Consider the following 22443-nt stretch of genomic DNA (forward strand, 5'->3'; position numbering starts at 1 on the left):
ATAATGGATGCAGTTTTTTGTATACAAATTATACTTTAAAATTGATTTGATTTAAAATTTCTGTGTGTGAGATGTGTTTCTCAGTGTCTTTCTCTGAGTCCTTAGAAGTGTAGTATTCATGATTCACTGCTGCATTTGAATATAATTGGAAATACAAATACATTTTAATAATTTCTTTCTTTTTTTAAGATTTATTTATTTACTCCAGAGAGACAATGAGAGAGAGTGCACTCATGAATGGGGAGAGCAGCAGAGGAAGAGGGAGACAGAGAATCCACAAGAGGACTTCCCTCTGAGGTGGGGAGCCTGGTGCTGGCTCCAGCCCAGGCCCCTGAGATTATGACCTCAGCCAAAACCAAGAGTCTGAAGCTCAACCAACTGAGCCACTCAGGTGCCCCAATAATTTCAAAAATAGTACAGCTAGTACAGTTTTGATGAAGGAGGAGATATGTGTGTATAACAGCAGGAGTTACTTCCTGGAGAATCAGAGGACTAATGGTAAACAGAGTAAGCGTTCGTGTTCAGACTTAATTCAAGTTTATTTTGTCAGTGGGACCTGAAGTCTTTCCATAATTATAACCTAAAATAACACATTTGAGAAATTATAAACACAGACAAAATATTTAATTTGTTGATCTTTCATGGGCATGAAAGATGACATGCAGTAAGGAACTATATATAAAATACATGTATTTGAAGGTATGTTTTAAGATGCTGAATGAAATTTAATCTGTCATTTATCTTTCCTTTCATAATGTAGTGATTCTTCTGCTTATCTGTTTCTACATTAGCACCAGCCACGATCACGTATTGATTCTTTGTGTGCCTAGTTACACTAAATGCTCTATGGTTGTGATTTCCCCACATGTCAATCTTCTATTGTTTGGCTTATCACATCCTAATCACAGGCTACTGTGAGATGGTTATTTAAGAGTCAACAAATTATCCATGTAAAAGGAGGTAAATAGACACTTGTTTTCTCAAGCAAACTTCTACTTAGTTCAAGGAACTATCTCTTTCTGAAAGGCAGATTTCATATTTTGAATATCCTTAATATGAGTGCATTTTACCCAGTTCAACAATTTGATTCAGCCAACACTGACTGATTCTATGTTTGTAGAAGGCACCATGCTGGGCCTTTGGAAGATGCAGATTCTTTGCTAAAAGCAGCCTCAGTGCGCCAAGGGCAGGGCAGCTGGCCAAAGTTGAATCTTAGTCTAGAAGAAGATTCAGAGGATCCTGATAAAATCTGGCAAAGGAGGGAAGCTTTGTCCAACCCACCCCAACACATTGTGTTGTTTGTACCCTTGTGTCTTTGACCCAGCTGTGTCCTCTGTCAGAAATGTCATTCGGCTTTCCTTGGAACAAAAACTACATGTCCTTCCTACCAAACATTTATTTTACATTTATGTTCACATTAGTGTGACTGGACTTGACTTTGACACTTGCAACAGAGCTCACTGTCTATCCTCTTTTGAAGCATTTTTCTTAATATTTTGAAATTGTTTGTTAACATTTATGTGTCTGTATTTAGAAACTCTAAGACCCTAATGGTCAGGGACTTGTTGTTATAGCACATGGCATGGTGGCTCGGACAAATAGTGCTGAGAATACTGGATAATCTTTTAGAAAAAAGACAATATTTGATCCATATCTAATACCATATTTAAGAGTGAGCGCTAAACACATGATTTAATACAAAAATGACTACATACTGAGGCTAAAAGAAAAAGGTGAATTTCTACATAACTTCGGTGTATGGGAAGACTTTCTAAGTACGACTTAAAAATCCTGATGCCACAAAGAAAAGTTACCTAATTTAATTTGACAATATTAAAATACTTTTGCATGGCTAAATCACCACAAGTAGGGTCAAAATACAAATGAAATAGTGAGAGAAATATATGTAACTTTCATTACATATACAGGACTATTATTCCCAACATTAAAAAAAAACTTTTAAAATTGAGGGATGAAGCTATGGTAAATGCACACATTGGAATGGTAGGCAGCTATAAACTACACGGAACAAAACAACTTTAAACTAATGTTGACTGGATTGTAATCTACTCAGTAAGAAAGAATATAGTCTAGGGGCACCTGGGTGGCTCAGTCGTTAAGCGTCTGCCTTTGGCTCAGGTCATGATCCCAGAGTTCTGGGATCGAGCCCCACATCAGACTCCCTGCTCAGCGGGAAACCTGCTTCTCCCTCTCCCACTCCCCCGCTTGTGTTCCCTCTCTCGCTGTCTCTCTGTCAAAATAAATAAAATCATTTTAAAAAAGAAAGAATATAGTCTAAAGATAAATATAATAAACTAACTTTTATGTTTAAGACAAGAGAAAGGGGGGAGAGAGAGTAGAAATATAAATCTATCTGCATTCCTTTGCAAAAGAAAAGGAGAGGAGGGAAAAAACAGAATAATGTGATAGATTATCTATAAGGCTGTTTTTGAATAACATGAAGGTCAGGGAAACAAATGAAGGCCTATGGATTTCTGTATTTACATAGTTTGGTTTTCCAAAGCATGTTAGTATTTTACATAAAAAATTATATTTAAAACAAAAATAATGGAGAAGAAAACTCTAAAATGGAATACAAACAGAAAGAAGAGAACTAAAAATGTTTCTTTCTTTCTTTTTAAAGATTTATTTATTTGAGAGAGAGAATGAATGGTGGGGAGGGGTAGAGGGAGGGAGAGAGAGAGAGAGAGAGAGAGAGAAGCAGTCTCCCTGCTGAGCAGGAAGCCTGATGCCTGCTTGATCACAGGATGCTGAGACAATGAACTGAGCTGAAGGCAGACGCTTAACCAACTGAGTAACTCTCAAAATGTTTTCAAATGTTGTAACATAATTGCAGTGTACTAAAAAACATCAGTGAGCACAACTGCATTTTGAACATATTGCTTTGAATATCTGTCTTGTCAGTCTAAAGAAAAAAAGTACCGCAAAAAGTCTATTTTTTGAGAAGACTATTTTTTGAGTAGTTTGTTGGGTAGGGCTGATATTCACTGTTGATGGATGAGTACATGGTAACCTTTTTTCAGTGCATAGTACGATTGAGCAAATGAGTAAATATACCAAAGATGTTGAAAGGAGATTTCTTAATCTTAGAAGGGGAATTTACTAATGTGGAAATGGGGAAGCTTAAAATCACCTCTGTGGTGGTGTATTGGAATGGAAGGTATCAGTATGAATTCACAGTTTTTCACAAATACAAATATGGCAATGTACATCTGTAATACTTATATCCATATACATATCTATTTAATAACTCTGTCCACTGAGGAGCATTTATGAACAGTGGAGCTAAATTAGCAATGAGCACTTCTGTCAACCACATTCAGGTTTCTAAATACCATTTCTTACTAAAAGGTCTCTTTGAGAAATGGAAGATTTTAAGACAGAGACAAGAAAAGTACAAGAGGAGTCTGGAAATTGTGTGCAAGAAATAAAGAAAAAGTTCCAAAATGGTTGAGGTTAAGCAGGAGTAACCTGATACATGATGAGAGTAAGAGATGATAGACCACTGAATAAATATAAATCTATGAATAAATAATGATAACAGATACAGACAGATGATAGGTATATAGATTGATGGATGGATGGATGGATGGATTGACAACTAGATAGATGGGGCAAAGGAAGGGTTTTTGTAACAATACAATGCAACATGAAAAAAAGAAAGAAAAATGCAGTTAAAATCACTAATTGGCCACCATGACAGTAATAACTGCTTCAGGTAAGAAGTATAAAAGATGATAAAATGAGTGAGTGAAATTTGGTAGGAACAAAATATTTACACAGCTTCAAAATGTCTCCCCATGTCTTACTTCCTAATTATAGGGTAAAAATTAGCAACTTTACAGTGGAGAATCTTGGTGAGCACCACCTTAAACAAAGGATAGAGTTATCATCTCTAATGACAGGACCATCTGACATCATGTACTTCCCATTGTGATTCACTAGATGAAATCAACACCACCTTTGTGGTATTCCCACCATACTCCCTAGTAACCTGAAGTATAATGAGAAACATCAGGCAAACCCAACTTGGGATCCATCATTCAAAATAAACAGTCATATCAATGACATGAAAGACAGGGGCTGAGAACCAATCCTCACTAAAGGGGATGAATAGACCTGATAACTCCATGCAATGTGTGATCCTGGATTGGCTCCTGCGCCAGCAAATTCATATCACAACAGAGGATATTAATCAGACAATTGGAGGGATTGGAATAAGGTTTGTAGACAAAGTAATGTGATCGCATCAATATTAAATGGTGCCTTCCTAATGCAGATTAATTTTCTCACTGGGAAGATAGAATACCTGAACAGATGATAATTGTGAATGCACATGAATGCAATCACATAGTATAAGGGAAAACTGGAATAATGTTGGGAGAGTTTTACAACCTTTCTAATGAATAAGTTCAAACATTTATAAGACTAGAACTTCTTGGTTCCTACTGCCCAGTCCTATTTTGTGATGCCCATTCAGAATTACAGAGTGGCCTTTAGAGGGTTCAGTGCTTCAGGTCAAGACCTGGCTTTCTAGGGGGGGCTTAACACTTAGGAGACACTAGGACTTGTTACCAATAGTTAGTATCCAAAGAAACTCTCTGAGCAATAAGTGTAGGTAATTTTCTTTTGAGAATCAGCTTGTGGGATCTTGAGATTGGAATACTAGCAAAGATTTTAAGCAGGTACCTCGGGAAATGGAACATGGGGATGTCACAATGAGGTCAGTAGAGCAGTTAGAAAGTGGAAAATTCATAAAAAGTTCCCTAAAATGGAGATTGAACTGAGTCACCTGGGGGTAGAACTATCTTGGAAGTGACTTCCTAAGGTCCCTACCATTCCTGGTTCAGAGAATCTTCTCTATGGAGACTGTGGTGATATCAGGGGCAGAGAGGGGTTAAGGAGAGCTCACTAACCCCTCTTTCCCATTGCTCCAGGTTAGGGAGAGAGAGGACAGATTAACCAGTAGAGTAAGCACCTAGGAGGAGGAGCAGAAGGGCCAGAAGTGACAAACAGCAGAGAAGACAGGAAGGATCCACCCCTCTCCTCTTCACAGCTGCCTGCCAGCACATTTCCTTGGCTGCCAGTGAAGCACGTGTCCCCAGAGCCCACAGGTCACTGTGCAGGGCTCAGGACACAGGGCTCTGGGCACAGGCCTGGGCGACACAGCTGGTACAGGAGCTAGCATGGTGGGGAAGAGAATGTTGTTGCTAGCAGGCTTCCTTCTGCTGGGGTTCCTGCTCTCAGAGACCACCAAAATTCTGACTGTATCCTCACTGGGTGAGTGTTTGGCAGGAGAATCAGAGACAGCTGCATCCCAGGCACCTCAGCCAGGACTCAGGCACACACCCATGGGTCAGATGGTCATTCTATGTGGTTTTCCATACAGGGCTTGGGTCCCAGGTTAGAGGAGGGAGAAGAGAGAGTGGGCCTGGAGTGGCAGAGTGGGGTCCCTCCTGCTGGTGGTGGAGAAGTTAGTTGTGGAGAAATCAGTGGTGTCCTTTCCTCTCATTTTATCTGCTCTGGAAGTGCTTCCCATTGTACATAGCTTGGGCCAGAATTTAGATCCAGTGCTGACCTGGAGACCTTAAGTCATCTACTCCAATGGAGGATACTTGCAGAGGCACACCCTAAAAATCTGGGGTGCAGAATAGGTGCCAGTAGAAAGTGGAAGTTGTGGTCAGTTTTGGGCTTCTGGAGGCCAAGGATGGGGGTTCAGAGCTGGAGGAGGCAGCACAGACTGAAAATGTGTCATCAATAGGATACCTGGAGGACTGATGGGGCAGAGGAAGGGGCCCCAGGACAACAATCAAGTTCTTGAGAGCCCCCCTCTCTTTTGCCCTTGCTGCTGGAAGGTTTTGAAGGACAGTGAAGCAGTTGGTTTTGTCAACTAAGTTTTATCCCCCTACTTTTCCCCAAAGGGAACAGAAGGGAAACAGAAACATTTATTAGGATAATGAGTCATCATAGGATGGATTTTCCCCATGAATTTTTTTGATCCATTGTGAAAGGATAGGGGGCTCTCAGGATCACTTTTAGATCCCTCTGAATCTGAGGATCCTAGAGCTGGAAAAAACCACAAATTTCATCTAATTGGGCAATAAGTGTAGGCATCCCCCTTTTATTTCCTGACAGGGAACCTGAAGGTCAGGGAAATTAGGAGCCTTTTGCAGGAGCACATCAGACCTCCCTGACGGACACACTCAGACTTTACTCACCGTTTCTTACCTTAAACCTGTCCTCTTCTCCAATCTCTACTCTTCACAGTAGGGAATTCCTAAAAATCAGTATTTAAAAAACTCTGTTTCCTATTTTCAATCTAGTTTTTAATGATAGAGGTAGCAGGAAAAAAGAGTTTCCTCACTGCTTGAAAATACGTGTCCTCTGGATTCTGGGAGGGAGCAGGTGTGGTTTAGAAGCGCTGGAAGCCCCGTCTCTGGCCCAGAATGCATTGGGCTCACCAAGACTCTCAGTAATGGCTGCCTCTGTGGGATGGCTTCTCCCTTGTATCCATTTCTTCCACGGATTTAATGTGAGCCAGAGAAGGCAGTATGAGGGAGTAGGGGTTTGTGTTTTATATAACTGGTGTTACCTCAGGCAAGACAAGTATAGATATAAAAAACTAATTTCCACAGATACACACTGTTACTGTAGTCCGACATCCCTCTATGCCAACCCAATCATCATGAGATCTTCATCTTCCAAATAATCCCCACTTCCCACGTGGGCAAATTCTATTGCTTTCCTCCTACTTTGACTTTCTCTGCTGCTGACCCCATAGATTCAACAAAAATCCCCATTATGGCTTATGGTCTTAACACAGTCATTGCAGTGATAGAACCTGTACCTCCCTAGAGGATCAAGCTTCTCTTTCATTAGAATCTCAGGAATCTTAGGAGGGGTGTTACCCCAGTCTATCATGTGCAGGATCCTGTAGTTCCTCCCAAGGGCCCACAATTATCCTGAATGCCTTAATTTGATGTTCAGCAATTTTCAAGCTCCAACCGGAAACATCCTGCCAAATATTTTTGAATCTCAAAGATTTTGATTCTAAGTGGTGGGTCTACCTCCTTCTGCTCCAATGGCCATTTCTTGGACTGATATTCAAGTTCCCAGTTCCTGTCTGACTCTAGCATAAATTTCCAAAGGGAAGGATTCCATAAAGAACTCTGACCAATAAGAACCCTTCCCATTCCCATACACAGTACTGTGCGTAATTTCCACTCTGTCCCCATAAGAGCTGGCTAAAATCAGTATGTACCTAGGATCAGGAACTCCTAAGGCCTAAGAAGAAAAACTTGTCACACTGACATGGAGACCATGAGTCACAAAAGGAAATCTTGATGGAGGACTTCCACAGGTTAAGATTTGGGCAGACACTGTGTAGGTGTCTTGGCTGCTGCTTACCCAAAGTGAGACAGAGGAACTGAAGAAACTCATTTTCCTCTGTTCACCATCCACTCTCTGCCCTCTTGCCTTGGATTTATCTATCCACCACATCAATTTCAGACCCTCTCCTCTCATCTTTACAAAATGAAATTTCATATTTTTCCTAGGTGGAAGCCATTATCTACTGCTGGACCGGGTATCTCAGATTCTTCAAGATCATGGTCATAATGTCAGTATGCTTCTTTATGGAGAAGAATTTTTAATCCCAGGTATGTTTTTTTGTTTTGTTTTTTTGTTTGTTTTTTTGTTTTTGTAATCATTGAATTCTTCTATCCCAGAGAGACAATGTCTTCTATATAGCTCTGCTTAGCATAAAATCTGTTTGAATCTAGCTATATTGAATTAAGGGGAAAAATGTGTGGGCGTATGTTTATGTTACCTGCTGGATATCATATTAGGATCTGTAGACCTGGCCTTCACATGCCATAACTCCATGTTTTACCCCCTCAGCTAGGTGTCACTTCATTTAGGCAAAACTCTACATATCATTATTGATCATTTTGATAACTACTACTCTGTGGTGTGACTTTAATTGTGTTGAACAGAAGTGTTCAGCCATATTTATAGTTTCTGTTATGTAAGGAGAGCTGCTCTTCCTGTTTCAGAGGTTACTTTCTTCTCCTGTTATGAGACCTGAACTTTAAGAAAGCTTTTTAAAAGGATCTCTTTTAATCATGTCCTAGGATCAGAATCTATCAGTGAGATGACCCTATATTCTTGAGGCGTCACTGGCAGCCCATGACTTGTGCATAGTGATGTCAGAAGTTCTCGAGTCCTTGGGGTAAATACCCAGCAGTGCAATTGCTGAGTCATAGGGTAGCTCTATTTTTAACTTCTTGAGGAACCTCCATACTGTTTTCTAGAGTGGCTGCACCAGCTTGCATTCCCACCAACAACGTAAGAGGATTTCCCTTTCTCCACATCCTTGCCAACATTTGTTGTTCCCTGTCTTAATTTTAGCCATTCTAACTGATGTAAGGTGTTATACACAACTACTGAATCAATGAATATTATATCAGAAACTAATGATGTATTATATTTTGGCTAATTGAATTTAAATTTAAAAAAATCCAAAAAGTTTGTAGCTAAGATGAAGCTCATCAATCTTGTCAAGTCTTCTCGGTTGACAGATAAGGACACAGAGAACTCAAAAGTTTTGTTCAAGTCCACACAGCAGGTTAATAATAGAGTGGGTGGATCTGGAACTTTAAGCTCTGGGTTTCTCATTCAGAATTGCTGAAGCTTTAATTAAAAAAAACATCCAAGGGGCGCCTGGGTGGCTCAGTTGGTTGGGCAACTGCCTTAGGCTCAGGTCGTGATCCTGGAGTCCTGGGATTGAGCCCTGCATCGGGCTCCCTGCTCAGCGGGGAGTCTGCTTCTCCCTCTGATCCTCCCCCATCTCATGCTCTCTCTCTGTCTCATTCTCTCTCTCAAATAAATAAATAAAATCTTAAAAAAAAAACCATCCAAAATTAATCACTTTTGATGAAAAACAAGTCTGAGCAATTATGAAATTCTGAAGATGAACTTCAGGCTCTGTTGCTGTTCAATCAACCTCTAGATCAGGTTCACACTAGATATCCTTTCTGTACACATTCCTTTGTATCTGCCTTATCAGTCTGATTATGTATTTGCTTTGACTGCCAGCCATGGTAATTGTAGTCCATCATCATTTCATTTGGTGGTTCCCAGGGATTGAGGAACTGCTGAAAGCTTGAGACCCTCTACCACTTTAACACACATACCCACACTCAAACTACAAACCATCCAGGGTATCCATGGATTCCCTTAGTTTTATTCTTGGTTCCAAGTTTTAATAGTCCAGAATTTCTTGCAATATTTACCATTCACTGGGAATTTCTGAGGTTTTGAAATGGATTATTTATTTTTCTCTTCAGCAGTAGACTTTGGTAGAGGTCTGCAAATAAGGAAACATGTGATTGGATTATTTTTGTTGACCTGATTCAACATTTAGTATCGAAACTTTTAAACCTGTATTAAATATCTCTTGGATAATCTCCTTAGGGTTTTTATTTACAACTTTAATGAATAAATGACTTCAGAAATACTGTAACCTCAGTTTCTAATACTGAGTTGTAAGATTATTTCAATAAGTAATTGAAATCACAGGTATAAGATGCCACCCTTAGCAGACTTAAATGTCTGCAGTTCTGACTCTTCCTTTTCCTAAGAGAGCTTGCTCTACCTCTCCGTCTACCAGGTAGACATTCTCCAAGTGACAGGTCTTCTTTGTTTTGGGGGATCTGTGCAGTTACATCATTGATTCAGAGGCTTGCCTACAAACACTGAAGTAAAGTTTTGCCTAGAGGTACATTATTGGGACTAGGTAGTTTTACCCCTTTCAGCCAGTTAGTTCTGCTTTTGTTGGGTATGGAGGTAGGAGAGCAAATCAGCAGCTACATTAGGAAGCCCTTGTGTTGGAATTCAGGCTTTGATTGGACTCATGGGCTCCTCAGATAATCTATCAAGTAGTGCTCACCTGAGCCCTAGGAGTTAAAAAACCCCGTATCTTAGTCTGCTGTTATCAGGGTGAGGTCAATTTCTTTCTTTCTCTCCTTTTTTAAAGAAGAAATTTATTTATTTATTTGAGAGAGAGAGAGTGAGAGAGAGCGAGTGAAGGGGAGATGCAGAGGGGGAGGGAGAGAATCCCAAGCTGACTCTGCTGAGCATGGAGCTGATGCCTGGCTTCATCTTCAGGAATCTGAGATCATGACCTGAGCCGAAACCAACAGTTGGACGCTTAACCAACTGAGACACCCAGGTGATCCCAGGTCAAATCTTATTACTGGGGTTTATAGAGTTTAATAAATTACAACCACCTTTCCCTCTGAATTTTAGAACCTATTGAGAGAAGGTTACAGGACTTAGATCAAAATGCACCTTTATCTAGCTGATCAGGGAGCTTTCCTTTAGATCTTCATTAACTGTCAAGGCTGAGTAGTGGCTTGAAAAGAGGCTCTGTATAACCTCTGGGTTTTGTTCTGTTTATTCTTTATGGTGCCTTGGGTAGTTTCCTCCCATGTTTGCATTGACTATTCTCAGGAAGACCCCAACCCCAGAGCTTTCTCTCCCTGTAGCTCTCTTGTGGTATTCTGGTATTCTGCCCTGTGAATTCTAGCTGCCATGTCCTCCCCCAAATCTGAAGTGCTCCCTGGGGGAGATGGCCAGACCACATCTGGGTTTCTCCTCCATGAGCTGTATCCTGGACGTTTTCTCCAGCCATCCATGAATGTTGTGTGCTACCTGGGGTGCAATGTCTAAAAACCATTTTAACATGTATTTGGTCTGGTTTTATTTAGTTGTTTAAAGCAGGAATTTCAATATGGTCCTGTGGCCTTCTTGTGCCACAGACTGAAGTTCCTTATCTTCATTATTTAAATCTTCGTATTTAAGTAATATTGACATATAATAAACTGCATATATTTAAAATATACATGTTGATATATTTGGACATATACATATGCTGATATATATATATACATATATGTATACACACACACACACACGTGTGTGTGTATACCTGTGAAACCATCAACATAATCAAGATAACAAATATATTTGTTCCTCCACCAGAAGATTTCTAATGTCCTTTTGCAATCTCTCCTCCAGGCCCTCCCACCTTTCTATTCCCCACTGCCAGTCAATCCTTAATGTGTCACCATGTGTTAGAGTGTATCACGTAGATTTTATATAAATGAGATCACAATCATGTACCATTATTTTGGTTTACTATGCTCAGCAAAAAATATATATTTTTGAATTTTTAAAATTTATTTTTCTTTTAAAGTTTTTATTCATTTGAGAGAGCGAGAGCTCATATATAAGAGAGAGAGAGCACAAGGTGGGGGAGGGACTGAGGAAGAGGGAGAGAGGGAAAAGTAGGCTCCCTGCTGAGCAGGGAGCCAGATGTGGGGCTCCATTCCAGGACCCTGGGATGATGGACCTGAGCCAAAGACTGATGTTTAACTGACTGAGCATTCCAGGGGTCCATCAGCAAAAAATATTTTGAGTTTCCTATATAGCGTGTATATGCATAGTTCATTCCCTTTTATTGCTGAATAGTGTTCTATGCATGAATTACCACAATGTGTTTATTTATTTGCTTGTTGATGGGCATTAGGATTGTCTCCTGTAAAAAAAAAAAAAAAGGATTGTCTCCTGTTTTGAGCTATTACAAATAAACCTGCTCTGAAGAGTTGTGTACAAGCTTTTGTATGAATATGTACTATCTTTTCTCCAAATTAATTGGTAGGAGTACAGTGGCTGAACCATAGTTTCAGTATATGTTTAAGTTTTTAAGAAATGGCCACACACTTTCCCAGGAGGCTGTAACATTCTGCATTCTCACCAGAAGTGACTGCAAGTTCCATGCACACCACATCCTTGTCAATACTTGGTGTGGTTAGTCTTTTTACTTTTAGCCATTGTTGTGTGGGTATATTTCATGGTGGTTTTTATATGCATTTCCTTTATTACTAATGATGCTACGCATTTTTTTATGTGCTTATTTGTCAACCATATATCTTCACAGATGAAGTGTTTCCCAAATTTTGCCCATTTTTAAATTGGGCCATTTTTTTCTTATTCTAGAGTCTTCAGAGTTCTTGACATATATTTTGGATATAAGTATTTTATCAAGTATAAATCTGCAAATATTTTTTCCCAGTCCATGACTTATCTTTTCACTCTTACCAGTGTCTTTTGAAGAGCACAATTTTTAATTTGTTGAAGTGTCATTTCATGCTTTTGCTACATGTATTAGTAAGAATATATGATTTTTTTTTTTTACTTATTTTGTCAAAATAATGAATGGCACTAATTGATTTTCAAATGTTAAACTAAACTTGTATTGTGGGAACAATACCAATTGGTCAAGGTGTATTTTCACTTTTATGTAATTTTAGACGTAGTTTGCTTAAATATTTTTTAAAAGATTTTTTTGAGAAAGAGCAAGAGTGAGAGATAATAAGTGGAGCGGGGTGGTGGCAGAGGGAGAGGGAGAGAGAAGAAGACTCCCCACTGAGAAGGAAGTCTGATGCAGGGCTGGATCCCAGGACCCTGAGATCATGACCTGAGCTGAAGGCAGACGCTTAACTGACTGAGCCATCCAGGAGCCCCGAGTTTGCTTAAATTTTGGTTTAAAATTTTATTTCTGTGTCCACATGGGCCATCATTATGTGATTTTCTTTTCTTTTCTTTTTTCTTTTCTTTTCTTTTCTTCTTTTTCTTTTCTGGCAGTGTTAAACAGTGCAATACTTTCCTGATAGAATAATTAGGTAGTGTTCCTTTTTCAATTTTCCGGAAGAGTTTGGTTAGAATTAGTACTGTTTCTTCCTAAATTGTTTTAGCTACTCCGAGAGACAGTCTCCACCCACCCCAAAGTTAGGTTTGGTTGTTGAGGCTTATGGCCTTTTATACACAAAGAGGTTATAAAATGGTTTATTAGGGGCACCTGGCTGGCTCATTCAACAGCTCGACTCTCCATCTGAGCTTTGTGGGTTCCAGCCCCACTTTGGGTGTAGAGATTACTTCAAAATAAAATCTTTAAAAAAACCCACAATGGTTTATTAATAATATAATCACACTTCACGGAGAGAGTAAAGCAAGTCTCAATCTGGTCCAAACATACACTGAGAGAGCAGGAAAAGGAGGATGCATTTGGGCTTTTATGGTGGTCAGTCTTGGGACTGGAATGGCCATTTCCCTTCATGTTTGACTGATGCCCAGAACGTTCTGTGTTTCATTTATTTCAGTTTGAACCTGTTATAAGTAAGTCATTATGGCATTTTATGAGACCTGCTGCCTGAGGCTGGTGAGGGAGTTGAATGTTTCACTGAATGTCTTGTTTAAAAGACTAGTGTTTGCATGTAGAGAAGGCAATCAGTGCCTTGGTCATGATCAGTAATGTCTGAAAATCTGTAGACGATAAGGAGTCTTGCTTGAGGCTGTGTATTGTGCCTTTGGTGTGTGGAGACACATGTGTAACCTTCATTTATATTTTGGATATCTATATGGCAAGAGATTCTGTGCTCTTTACCCAAATGGAACAACCTCTCCTCTTTACAGGTCTCTTTGGAATGTCTTTTTCTTCTTTAAGTGAACTTTGGTAGTTTCTGTCTGTCTAAGAATTTGTCCATATCATCCATTGTCTAATTGATTGCCATCTAAAGTTCATAGAATTCTCCTATAGTCCTTTTCATTTCGGTGTGGTCATTAGTGGTGTTCCTTCTTTCCTTTCTGGTCCTAATAATTTGTATCTTCCTTGTCTGTGAATTTTCTTGATCTGTTTCAAAGTTTCAAAGAACTGGCTCTGCTTTCATTGATTCCTGTTGGTTTTCTATTTCCAATTTTATTAGTTTCCCTCTAATCTTTGTTACTTCTACCTTCTGTTTTAGGTTTAGTGCACTTTCTTCCCCAGTGTCTTAAGGTGGCAGAATAGGTTATTGATTTGGTAACTTCCTTTTTAATATAGGCATTGAAAGCTGTAAATTTCCTTTTTAATTCCTTCTGTTGGCACATCACATAAGCTTTGGTATGTTGTATACTCATTTTTATTTGTCTCTATGTATTTTATGATTTCCCTTGTGATTTCTTTTTGATACATGAGTTATTTAAAAGGATGTTGTTTAATTTCCATAATTGGTGAATTTTCCGGTTTTCTGTCTGTTGTTGATTTCTAACTTTATCCTGGAGTGGTCAGATAGCCTGTGGTAAGTATGTTTTAACATCTATTGAGACTTATTTGTGGCTGAACAATGGACTCTGCTGAAAAATGTCCCAGGTACCCTTGGAAGAATGTGTATGCTGTTGTTTGGTAGAGTGTTTTATATATGTCTGCTACATCTAGTGGATCAATGTGTGTAAGTCTTCTATTTCCTTAATGATCTTCTTTCTGGTTTTCTATCCATTATTGAGAGTGGATGTTGAAATTTCCAGTGATTACATGGAAGTGTCTGTTTCTCTCTCTATTCTGCCGCTTTTGCTTTAGCTATTTTGATGGTCTCTCATTAGGTGCATATGAATTTATAATAGTTATATCTTCTTGCCATATTGAGTCTTTATTAGTATATAATGTCCTTTGTCTCTTGCAATCTTATTTGATTTAAAATCGATTATGTTTGGCATTTGCTCATCTACTTCTGCTTTCTTTTGCTTATTCCTTGCTTGGAATATCTTTTCCCATCATTTGCCTTTCTGTCTGTGTCATTGGATCTAAAGTGAGTCTCTTGTAGACAGTATATATAGTTGGATCATATTTTTCTTTGTGTGTGTGTTTGTGAGCTTCTTATTTTTGTATTTATTTTTTAATACATTTCGTTATTTTGGAATAATTGTAAATTTACAGAAAAGTTACAAAGATAGTACAGGAAGCTCCCATACACCCCACACCCTCTTTCCCCATTGTTAACCCATTTTATTTTTAATTTTTTAAAGTATTACTTTTTATTGAAGTACAGCTGATACACAATGTTACATTAGTTTCAGCTGTGAGACATAGTGATTTTCCAACTGTACATGTTATGATGTGCTCACCACAAGTGTAGCTTCCATCTGTCACCATACAAGGCTATTACAATTGGTTCTTGTATTTTTATCCATTGTGCCAATATCTGTCTTTTCACTGGAGAATTTAATCCATGTACATTGAATGTAATTACTGAGAAGGAGAAACTTAAGTGTGTCCTTTTGCTATTTTTAAATGTCTTATAGCTTTTTGTCCCTTACTTTCTGTATTACTGTTTCTTTTATGCTTAGTTGATTCTTTGTTATGAAATGTTTAAGTTCCTTTGTCATTTTCTTTTGTGTATATTCTATAACAATTTTTTTATGTGTGTTACCATGGGGATTTAATTTAACATGATAAATATATGTCACTCACATTTTAATTTTTACCAGTTTAATAACATTCAAAAATTCTCTTCCTATAATGTTTGGCTCATTCCAACCCTCTTGAATTGTTGATATCACAAAATTACATTTTTTTACATTGTATGCCCCCAATCATAAACTATCATTAATTTAAATGCATTAATATATTAAATTGCAGAGAAAACTTGATTGGAGTTACAGTTTATCTAAGACTTGTTTTTAAACGAATACTTGGCTTTTAAAAATGTACTAGTTTCAATAGAGCTACCATACGATCCAGCAATTGCACTACCAGTATTTACCCCAAAGATACAAATGTAGGGATCTGAAGGGGTATGTGCACCCCAGTGTTTATAGCAGCAATGTCCACAATAGCCAAACTGTGGAAAGAGCCAAGATGTCCATCGACAGATGAATGGATAAAGAAGATGTGGTATATATATACAATGGAATATTATGCAGCCATCAAAAGGAATGAGATCTTGCCATTTGCAATGACGTGGATGGAACTGGAGAGTGTTACGCTGAACGAAATAAGTCAATCAGAGAAAGACATGTATCATATGATGTCACTGATATGAGGAATTCTTAATCTCAGGAAACAAACTGAGGGTTGCTGGAGTGGTGGGGGGTGGGAGGGATGGGGTGGCTGGGTGATAGACATTGGGGAGGGTATGTGCTATCGTGAGTGCTGTGAATTGTACAAAACTGTTGAATCACAGATCTGTACCTCTGAAACAAATAATGCAATATATGTTAAGAAAAAAAAAAAGAAGATAGCAGGAGGGGAAGAATGAAGGGGGGAAATCGGAGGGGGAGACGAACCCTGAGAGATGATGGACTCTGACAAACAAACTGAGGGTTCTAGAGGGGAGGGGGGTGGGAGGATGGGTTAGCCTGGTGATAGGTATTAGAGAGGGCACATTCTGCATGGAGCACTGAACATGCACAAACAATGAATCATGGAACACTACATAAAAAACTAATGATGTAATGTATGGTGATTTACATAACAATAAAAAATTTTTAAAAATGTACTAGTTTCATAAATCACGTAGAAACCACAAGTGCAGTTAGAAAGCATTGCTATTTTGATGAAGTCCCAATAGTTCATTTTTGCCTTTGCTTCCCTTGCCTTTGGCGATGTTTCTAGGAAGAAGTTGCTGCGGCTGAGGTCGAAGAGGTTGCTGCCTGTGTTCTCCTTTAGGATTTTGATGGACTCCTGTCTCACATTTAGGTCTTTTAACCATTTTGAGTCTATTTTTGTGTGTGGTGTAAGGAAATGGTCCAGTTTCATTCTTCTGCATGTAGCTGTCCAATTTTCCCAACACCATTTGTTGAAATGACTGTCTTTTTTCCATTGGACATTCTTTCCTGCTTTGTCGAAGATTAGTTGACCATAGAGTTGAGGGTCTATTTCTGGGATCTCTATTCTGTTCCATTGATCTATGTGTCTGTTTTTGTGCCAGTACCATACTGTCTTGATGATTACAGCTTTGTAATAGAGCTTGAAGTCTGGAATTGTGATGCCACCAGCTTTGCTTTTCTTTTTCAACATTCCTCTGGCTATTCGGGGTCTTTTCTGGTTCCATACAAATTTTAGGATTATTTGTTCCATTTCTTTGAAAAAAGTGGATGGTATTTTGATAGGGATTGCATTAAATGTGTAGATTGCTCTAGGTAGCATAAAGAAACAGTCAACAAAACCAAAAGACAACCGACAGAATGGGAGAAGGTATTTGCAAATGACATATCAGATAAAGGGCTAGTATCCAAAATCTATAAAGAACTTATCAAACTCAATACCCAAAGAACAAATAATCCAATCAAGAAATGGGCAGAAGACATGAACAGACATTTTTCCAAAGAAGACATCCAAATGGCCAACAGACACATGAAAAAGTGCTCAATATCGCTCGGCATCAGGGAAATCCAAATCAAAACCTTAATGAGATACCACCTCACACTAGTCAGAATGGCTAAAATAACAAGTCAGGAAACAACAGATGTTGGCGGGGATGTGGAGAAAGGGGAACCCTCCTACACTGTTGGTGGGAATGCAAGCTGGTGCAACCGCTCTGGAAAACAATATGGAGGTTCCTCAAAAAGTTGAAAATAGAGCTACCATATGATCCAGCAATTGCACTACTGGGTATTTACCCCAAAGATACAAGTGTAGTGATCCGAAGGGGTATGTGCACCCTGATATTTATAGCAGCAATGTCCACAATAGCCAAACTATGGAAAGAGCCAAGGTGTCCATTGACAGATGAATGGATAAAGAAGTTGTGGTGTATATATATACAATGGAATATTATGCAGCCATCAAAAGGAATGAGATCTTGCCATTTGCAATGATGTGGCTAGAACTGGAGGGTATTATGCTGAGCGAAATAAGTCAATCAGAGAAAGACGTGTATCATATGATGTCACTGATATGAGGAATTCTTAATCTCAGGAAACAAACTGAGGGTTGCTGGAGTGGTGGGGGTGGGAGGGATGGGGTGGCTGGGTGATAGACATTGGGGAGGGTATGCGCTATGGTGAGCATGGTGAATTGTGTAAGACTGTTGAATCACAAACCTGTACCTCCGAAACAAATAATGCATTATATATTAAAAAAAGAGAAGATAGTAGGAAAGGTAAAATGAAGGGGGGGAATTGGAGGGGGAGATGAACCATGAGAGACTATGGACTCTGGGAAACAAACTGAGGGTTCTAGAGGGGAGGGGGTGGGGGGATGGGTTAGCCTGGTGATGGGTATTAAAGAGGGCACATATTGAATGGAGCACTGGGTGTTATATGCAAACAATGAATCATGGAACACTATATCAAAAACTAATGATGTAATGTATGGTGATTAACATAACATAATAAAATTAAAAAAATAGGTTAAGCACTATAAAATAAAAAAATATTTACATTCAAAAAAAAAAAAGAAAGCATTACTATTATACTAGCTTTATAATTTCATATGCATTTACCTCTATTAAAACCTTTATTTTTTGTGCTCGCTTCGGCAGCACATATACTAAAATCTTTATTTTTCCATACACCTTTGAGTTACTATCTGGTATCCTTTCGTTTTTTCTGAAGAGCTCCTTTGAATATTTCTGTCAGTATAGGTTTAGTGGTAACGACCTACCTTAGCTTTTGTTTATCTGGGAATGTCTTAATTTTGCCCTCACTTTTGAAATACAGTGTTGCCAGACATAGAATTTTTTGTTGCTCTTTTTTTTTCTTTTAGCATTTTGAATATATTAACCCACTGCCTTCTGGCCTCCAAAATTTCTGATTAGAAATCTATTGATCATCTCATTGACAATCACTTGTATGTGATAAGTCACTTTTGTCTTAATGCTTTTAATATTCTCTCTTTATCTTTCTAAAGTTTGATTATAATGTGTGTGTTTGAGTTCATTTTCCTTGGAGTTTGTTGAGCTTCCTGGATGTTTATATTCATATCTTTCATTCAGTTTGGGAGGCTTTCATTCAGCCATTATTATGTAAAATATTCTATCTCTTTATTTCTGTCTTCTCCTTCTGAGCATCCACACTGCAAATGTTTTCCCTTAGGCTGTGTTCTCTTTTATTTAGTGTTTTAACTTTCTGTTCCTCACACTTGATAATTTCCATTGTCTTATCTTCAGGTTCACAGATTATTTCTTCTGCTTGCTCAAATCTGCCTTGGAATCCCTCTAGTGAAATTTTCATTTCATTTATTGCATTTTTCAGTTTTAAATTTTATTTTTGGCTTCTTCTGGATTTTCTGTGCCTTTATTGACATTTCTATTTTGCATACACTTTTTCCTTGACCTTCTCTACATCTTCCTTTAGTTCTCTGAGAATCTTTATGGCAGTTATTTTAAAGTCATCATCTAGTATATCTGCCATCAGGTCTTTCTTAGGGACAGTTTGTTGATTTATTATTTTCCTCTGAATAGGCCTCAGTTTCCTGTTGTTTGGTGCGTCTTGAGTTGTTTTTTTTTTTTTTTTTAAAGATTTTATTTATTTATTTGACAGAGAGAGGGACAGCGAGAGCAGGAACACAAGCAGGGGGAGTGGGAGAGGGAGAAGCAGGCTTCCCGCTGAGCAGGGAGCCCGATGTGGGACTCAATCCCAGGACCCTGGGATCATGACCTGAGCGGAAGGCAGACGCTTAATGACTGAGCCACCCAGGTGCCCAATGCCTTGAGTTTTTTGTTGAACACTAACCATTTGAATTTAACAATGTGTTAAATCTAGAGATGAGACTCTCCTCCTTTCTCCAGGGTTTGCAGATCTTTTAAAATTAATTTTGTTTCTTGTTTTTATTTTGTGATTGTTTTAAGCTGCCTTTGGGTGAGGATCAATGTGAGGTGTAAATTTTGGTCTCTTAGGTCTTTTCTGAATCTTTTCCTGGACATGAGTAGACACTTTCTAAATTCATCATATATGTAGTTTTTGTCCAATGTCCTAGCCCTTAATGTTTGTCTCCCATAATAGAAAAAACAGAAAAATCAGGGAGAAAAAAAGGACATCAGTCTTTTAAGACCCTTGGAAGTCCATTCAGCCAGAATGGAATGTGCTTAAAAAAAAAAAAAGAGCATGATGCAAAAACATTGCTGCCTACTCTTTGTCTGCATCTCTGTTATCAGAAGCAGCAATCCACAGTCAGAGCACAGATATCTGAGATTTGAAGGTCCTTTTTAACCCATTCTGGCTTCTGAAACCTATGGGCAAGCTGCTTTACAAACACATGTTCAGCTGCCTGCCATGAAATGTATGCGGAAGATGGGTAGCTGGTACTGTGATAGAGCCGAAATAACTGAAATTAACTAAACTTATCCGCACTTTACACTTAAGGCCTTCCCTGGAAGTTGACTGCAAGGTTCCAAAATAGATATTTTAGACAGATTCTGCCAGTCAATTGTTATCTAGGTGGGGAGACAGATTCCTGGTGCTCTACCATCTTCTCAGAATCTTCACTACTACACTTTTGACTTATCTTTTGCTTTTAGAATATATATATATATATATGTAGTTAAATATGTGTGTGTGTATATAAAAGAAAACTTTCACCAGTTTCTGTTTAAATGTGTGTCCAGGAAAGCTCCTTATACTCTCATGCTGGAAGTGGAACCCCAGTAGTTGTTTCTTGATGGTGTCAGGGATGGAAAGACCTTCAACCAACAAATAATTCTTCCCAGGAATTCAACTGAGGTGCCATGGCTTGTGCTTTGTGTAGGGCAGCAACACAACCCTCTTGTGAGCTCCTGTGTAAATGTTTGTGTCCTGAATGAATGTGCTCAATGAATGTCTGCAAAAGAAGGTTGTCCTCAATGCAGTGTCATATGTGTGTTTCTGGAGAAAGTTGAAGGTGGTTAAGATCTTGCTGGCAAAGCTTGTGAGCAAGACTGTTGAGGTAGTCCATGAGAAGCCAGTTACAAGTGATTTGTATCCTGCCAAGACAAAGGTGAAGAGAAACTGCAGCTGAGAGCTTGTTGAAATAAGAATTGAACAGAACATATTACCAAATCTATGCATGTAAAGTATCTATTAGTACTTAGATGTAGTCAGCAATTTCAGTAACATTGGAAATGGGGGGGTGCTTAATATGATGTGTCATGGCACAATAATGTTATAGTAATCCACTGCAAGGCATCATTACTTCTTTCCTGGTTTAAGAATAGTCTAACCTAGGCCATTAAGTGGAAAGCCAGTGGAGATAATCACTCCTTTGCTTAATAGATTGTTTAAAATGGGATTTAATCCTTAAAGGCACTGTTTATGGGTTGTATTAACAGTTTTAATATGTTGGGCAGATTCAAAGGGTCCCTTTCTGTCAAGCTGATTGTAAATGCCAAAACTTTAATTTTATTTTAATTTTTGACTTGTTACATATCAAGAGCAATCATAGCCACTAGGAAATAATGTAAAAAAATGGCTGTTATGACTATGGGATATCTATTTCAGTAGTTAAGATAGGGCATGTAAATTTGTCCTCTATGTAACATTTTTGACTCCTAAGAGTACTGAAATTTTCTGGATATATTTAGTGGGCTCTTCTCATCCTGTTATTTTTGCCCCAGTATTGATTAAGACCATTAATCTTTGTCAGTGGCTCATCTCATCTGATGTTAAAAGTATTTAGAAGCTCTGATTTAAAGGCACAAAAACCAATCTGTGCCTTTCTTCTGTTACAAAGTTTTTCTTTAAAGTAATGTTACATTCCACATGTATCAAAACTGAGAACTCTGTTTTAATTTCTTTCCTGACTCTCCCACCCTGCCTTGCCCTTCTCTTTCCTCTTTCTTTGGGTTATTATTAGAGGTATTTTGGGGATGGTGTCCATTTTAACCTGCTCATATTTTTAAGTTTCTTCTTCAGAATGTCCCAATTAGTATCATCAAGGCTAGGGGCCTCCCTAGTGGTGATTTTGAGAGACATGAAATTAACCTGAGTTTGAATGAACCCCTTGTATTAACCCCATGGGCATGTCATCAGTGTTTTTCCCTCTTCCTCTTTTAAGCAAGGGATATAATTTCTTTTAGCTACAGGGATATAATCAGCAGCAGCAGCAAAGGCATTTTCTAGGGTTGTATGCGCCTTCTACTTTTACAGGTGTGAATCTCATCATATGACACAGTGACTACTCTTCTTCCACCGTTCTGTGGGCTTGTAAACTGGTATCAGTCTTACCCAGAGCACTGTTTATAATGGGGGCAGTCCTTGAGACACACAGCCATTGGTCACAGGGTTCTACCTAGCTTAGTGTCAATCACGGCTCATGCTGGGATCCAGAGGCACAACCCAGGCTGACACAGAAAATAGGTTTGTGTGAGACACGTGACCAGGGCCACTGAAAGGCTAAACCCACACTTTTGTCTCTAAATGCCAATTATGGAAGCTTCTGAGTAGAGTGGAGGTGAGGATTCCCCTACTTGGGTCTGGCTTGCTTGGCTTGAAACTCTTGCTCACAAAAAGGATGGCATGTTGAGGCTTTCTTCTGTGTTTGCCAAGATACGTCACAGAAGGTTAAGGGGGAGATGGAGCTTGCTAAGCTGTCATCAGTCCAACCTCAAAAATGGTGTCAGACTCTAT

General features: G+C 38.7%; 1 protein-coding gene across 1 annotated transcript in view; it reads left to right on the forward strand.

Annotated features, from left to right (window-relative positions):
* The first annotated feature begins 5207 nt into the window (after positions 1-5207).
* LOC123853337 (UDP-glucuronosyltransferase 3A2-like) overlaps positions 5208-22443 on the forward strand; it is a 30245-nt gene continuing 13009 nt past the window's right edge. Inside the window, exons 1-3 of the mRNA XM_045887973.1 lie at positions 5208-5301; positions 7578-7679; positions 9375-9380. Coding sequence (XP_045743929.1) covers positions 5208-5301; positions 7578-7679; positions 9375-9380 — 202 coding nt within the window. The remainder of the gene's footprint in view (positions 5302-7577; positions 7680-9374; positions 9381-22443) is intronic.

The sequence above is a fragment of the Mirounga angustirostris genome, unplaced genomic scaffold (assembly GCF_029215605.1).
Source record: "Mirounga angustirostris isolate CCGP_5_RB_7025 unplaced genomic scaffold, mMirAng1.0.hap1 SCAF_7, whole genome shotgun sequence".
NCBI lineage: Eukaryota > Metazoa > Chordata > Mammalia > Carnivora > Phocidae > Mirounga > Mirounga angustirostris.